Source organism: Macrobrachium rosenbergii, chromosome 14, assembly GCF_040412425.1.
Source record: "Macrobrachium rosenbergii isolate ZJJX-2024 chromosome 14, ASM4041242v1, whole genome shotgun sequence".
NCBI classification, from domain to species: domain Eukaryota; kingdom Metazoa; phylum Arthropoda; class Malacostraca; order Decapoda; family Palaemonidae; genus Macrobrachium; species Macrobrachium rosenbergii.
This window is the reverse complement of record NC_089754.1, coordinates 33,707,384-33,712,383: the sequence shown is the minus strand read 5'-3', so window position 1 is coordinate 33,712,383 and position 5,000 is coordinate 33,707,384. Positions and strand designations below refer to the sequence as shown.

Below are 5,000 nucleotides of genomic sequence, written 5' to 3'. Positions count from 1 at the left end.
TATATATATATATATATATATATATATATATATATATATATATATATATATATATATATATATATATATATATATATGTATATATATACATACACATACATACACACACACATATATATACAGCGTGCAAAATCAACATTACCAGACGTATGATACTAGTTGCACTCTTGTTATCAAACACTAAAAATGGATGCGTGTTGAAAATGGTATACTACAAGTGTTTAAGAGCCATCTCCCACGTCAAAAGGAGTACCACAAGGCGGAGTCCTTGGACTGATACTATTTAACATATACACACTAATTATCCTGGACTATGAAAAAACATGAAGTAAATTGTAAGTTTTTCGTGGATGATGGACTCCCATTCAAGAAATTAAGACAAAAATTGGGAACACAAACGAGGACGTCAGTAACTGGATGGAAAAAAAAAAAACACAAAGAACATGAAAACGCAAAAAAACTTGAACAAATCTTTATATTACAACCGAAAAAATAAACCAGACAAAAGTGCCAATAGTAACGAGAGCAAGAAACTTAGACGTGTAGTTTAAATAGGACCTATTACCCAAAAAAATGTAGCCTTCATGAAGAAATATCTAAATGCAGATGCGTTAGCAACACTTATACATAACTAGGCAATCACAAATCCAGACTGCTGTTACTGTATGAAGGTGTAACTGCTTATTGAGGATGCTGGAGAGTTTAATCAGCAAATGCTGCAGAGTTTAATCAACAAAGTAACCAAAATTAAAAATGAATAATTCCCCACGAGATAGGGTCACCGATAGTCATACCGAGTCTCACTGGCTACCTTTTAAAGTAAGAATTGATTATAGAATATGTTTTCTTTATGCATATTACGGTAACAAAAGAATATGTAAACGACCTCTTATAAAACTATACCACAGGATGCCTAAAAATCACGTAGGAGTATAGACAAATATAGAACAATGACACCAAGATGCGATAAAGATATTGCAAAAAAAAGCAGCTTTGAATGCGCTATTCAACCCCCAAAAAACCGAATTAAGAAACTAAAAACCACCTATTCAAAACCAATTTAAAACGAGTGAATATGATATTATTTGAGTGAATACAAACTGCTACATGACAAATCTGGACCGACGGGTGGACCAGACGAGGCCCTCCAAAAATAAGTATAGTTGTTTAAATGAATAATTATGGACTGGAAAAACCAGTGGGCATTTTGGTAACTGCAGTCGACTCTTTTATAATTTTTTTAGTTTCCAGGAAACTCAGACCTCCAAAAACGTAACGCATGAAAATGAGGCAATCATAGAAATAGAAGTAAATAGATATTAGAAATTAGTTACAAAAAAAAAAAAATAAGCATTAGTTTTCATGACGCATTTCCATAAGATCCAACGATATCTTTGTCGTCGTGACCAAATACAAAAATCCTCCCCCCGACATTGCAACATACATCCGGGAAGGGGAGGTTAAGCATAATTGCAAGGAGGGGGGGCTCGGTGGAGGGGTCAGAGGTCACGCTCCGTATAATTGACGGGGAGCGGGGGAGGGGGGAAGGGGAGATAGTAGATGGTGCTAGATCAATGAAGTACACGGCATGTTGGGGGAGGAGGGGGAGAGGGACCTGGATGTTTTGGGGAGGGGGTGAGAGGAAGGACCTGGAAATTGGGATTGGGGGAGGGGAGGGTTGGGGGCCAATCAAGCATTCAATTTACTGACCTTTCATCGTTAGTCCGTCCAAGTCCAGGTAGGCGCCATCTATAAGTAAGAGAAAAGTGCGGATTCAGTATTCTTCCAGTGGCTGCATTGGGCACGTAATCTACTACTTTTGTTAATGTAAGGGCAAAGATGAGACATACAGTAGCTCCCCCTGCGAAAACCGTAGCAGCGCTGATGGCGTGACTTCATTTTGAGAAAAGAGAGAGAGAGAGAGAGAGAGAGAGAGAGAGAGAGAGAGAGAGAGAGAGAGAGAGAGAGAGAGAGAGAGAAAGAAATGGTAAACGTATTAATGAAGGGTTTATGTAGTGTTAGTCATTCCCAATTTTCAGTGAGAGCAAAATTAATTTTCAGAGAGAGAGAGAGAGAGAGAGAGAGAGAGAGAGAGAGAGAGAGAGAGAGAGAGAGAGAGAGAGAGTTGGTACAGGTGCTAATGAGGAATACATGTAGATTTCGTCACTAACAATCTTTGGTCAGGGAAAAATTGGGTTGTTATTTCTGTCAACGAATAGCATCTGGAGTTTTGCTGAATCCTTTTTCTGGAATTATAAGGATAAGTTGTCATATTAAAGGAAATTTCAAATTTAAATAGCCCGTATATTTAATTTCATCTCCGTCAAGTACGACCAAAAATAAAGACAGGGCTCTAGTCTTTGAAAACATTTGTCCCTAGATGCATTACGTAACTTGGAAGTGAACCAGTTATGAAGAACCCCATTATCGTTTTTTCTGTATGAATAATTACGATTAACTTTGGCAAATACGGAAACGATTTAATTGAATAACACCAAAAAATCATACACTTTCCCTGTCTACATGCTTAAATTCAAATATTAATTCCATTATCATCAAATAACATGCTTCACATTTTAGGGTCACTGCAGTGAATATCACTGCAATTTAAATCGAACCCAATCTTTACCTAGCAGCGGATAAAGAAAAACCCACCCGATGAAGGGTAAGTAATTTGTTATGAATATTTACATAATTAATACAAGGAAAACCGAATTTGAAACTTCCCAGCCCTCCGAAGGGTAAATATCTTATTAATATTTACACAATCAATAGAAAAAAAAACCCATTTCGAAACTCCCCACAATCTCAGACATTTTCGGACACATTCAAAATGGCTGTCAGTCTCCAGACGAATTTATGGACTGAGAATAACGAACAGACTTGACGTTTCAGCTTTACTGCAGCGAGCAACAAACAAGAGGCAACTTTTACGTTGACATATTGCAGACGAGAAATTCCCTTCATCAACTGACCAGCAGGACTTCTGAAATATAGATTGCCAGTCTTGGGTTTTTTTTTGTGATATACAGCGTCTTTTTTTCTTTTTCAAGTTCACCAGGAAACGAAATGTTCTCACTTGGTGAACATCTGGTGCAAAGCCACAAATGCCCAACAGGTGTACATCGGGCTTTTGGGTGACACAAAGTTGGAACTAAGTATAAATGTAGGTACATATATACAAACACACACACACACACATATATATATATATATATATATATATATATATATATATATATATATATATATATATATATATATATATATATATATATATACTATATATATATATATATATATATATATATATATATATATATATATATATATATATATATATATATATCTCACTAAGTCCACGTCAAAAGTGAGTGAAAGCCGGGACTTTGAACGAGCACTTTAGTAGTGTGAACTTGAAAATGTAGAATAAACTAAGAAAGTACTTGTTCAAAGTCCCGGTTCTCACCTTCCGACGTGGACTCAGTGATATTCTCAAGCACGCGTTCCTTCGTGCTGCATTGGATACACACACACACATACACAAACACGCACACACACACACACACATATATATATATATATATATATATATATATATATATATATATATATATATATATATAGAGAGAGAGAGATAAATTTCAATAAACATAAACTACAATACCGTTAGCAACTGCAACAAATACCAACTGCTATTACAAGGTGAAGCATTTCCTACATTTCAGCTACACAATAATAACGATAACGATAATGATACTGAACTAATTATATAATATCCTATCAATGATCATTTCAACATACATTTTAAATAACCCAAACATAGAGTATCCTTGCAATGAAAGGAGCATAATTTCATTCTACAGTTTAAATGAAGCTCTTTATTCCAATACTCAAATTCACACGGCTTTAAAATCCCCTAGTGTTTATTGACAAGTCTGCGTCAACGAAGATACATTCGTAATTTATGAAATTAAACAGCTGATCAAACTAGGATGATGAACTGCCCATAAAACCACCACACTGGCAACGGGTCTTTGGGAATAATTATTACATTACGCAATGAAAATCATGCCTTCTCTCTCTCTCTCTTTGAAAATACACCTTTTAGCCAGCATGGTTACATAAAAAAATTAAGAATTGGAGCGAGCACAATACATAAATGAGACTGACAAAACGAAATTAAAAAGGAGATAGGGGAAGAGCAGTGTAATAATAATAATAATAACGATAATAATAATGCGCGTTTATCCAAATAATCTTTGTGATAATTGGAAATGGGATACAGGGAGTTGAAAGTAATAATAATAATAATAATAATAATAATAAGAACGGAACTAAACAAGGCCGAATAACGATCCCATCCCCTTGTGATGGCCCAAACCAGACGGAACTATAACACAGGCTGATGATAAAGCGAAAATCCCATCCCCTTAAACTCTTAAGAATACCAAACCAGACATGAGAGAAATATATATAGTTCAACTATATATAGGAAGAGAAGATTGAACGCTAAAATAGTCTCATAAGTTCAATTAGAACGATCTTATATAATATATATATACACATATATATATATATATATATATATATATATATATATATATATTTATATATATATATATATATATATATATATATATATATATATATATATATATATATATATATATATATATATATATATAATATATTTTTACAAACTACGAAAGATAACTGCATTTGCATGGCGCAAATAATTTTATTAACAAGCTTCACAAAACATTATCAATAACTCATCACTTACTTTACGAACAAAAAAAAGTAAAAAGCAAAACCATTAGGATGAACTTAATTATGCATTCTTAATAGCTATGGCTGTTAACTTTATCGTAATGAGCACTCATTACGTCTATACTAAAAAAATGCCAATTAAGAAAAACACTAAACATCGCCGTAGAATAATTTTAGATTCGATCTTAGACTCTCACGCGAAAATAAACTGAGCCTCAGAGAAAACA

General features: G+C 33.9%; 1 protein-coding gene across 2 annotated transcripts in view; it reads right to left on the bottom strand.

The window, feature by feature from the left end:
* Nucleotides 1-5,000, bottom strand: part of LOC136845903 (homeobox protein CHOX-CAD-like) — a 58,941-nt gene that overhangs the window by 46,093 nt on the left and 7,848 nt on the right. Inside the window, exon 2 of one of the 2 annotated variants that reach the window (XM_067116382.1) lies at nucleotides 1,711-1,749. The exons of the other annotated variant lie outside the window; for it this stretch is intronic. Coding sequence (XP_066972483.1) covers nucleotides 1,711-1,749 — 39 coding nt within the window. The remainder of the gene's footprint in view (nucleotides 1-1,710; nucleotides 1,750-5,000) is intronic. 2 annotated transcript variants of the gene reach the window in all.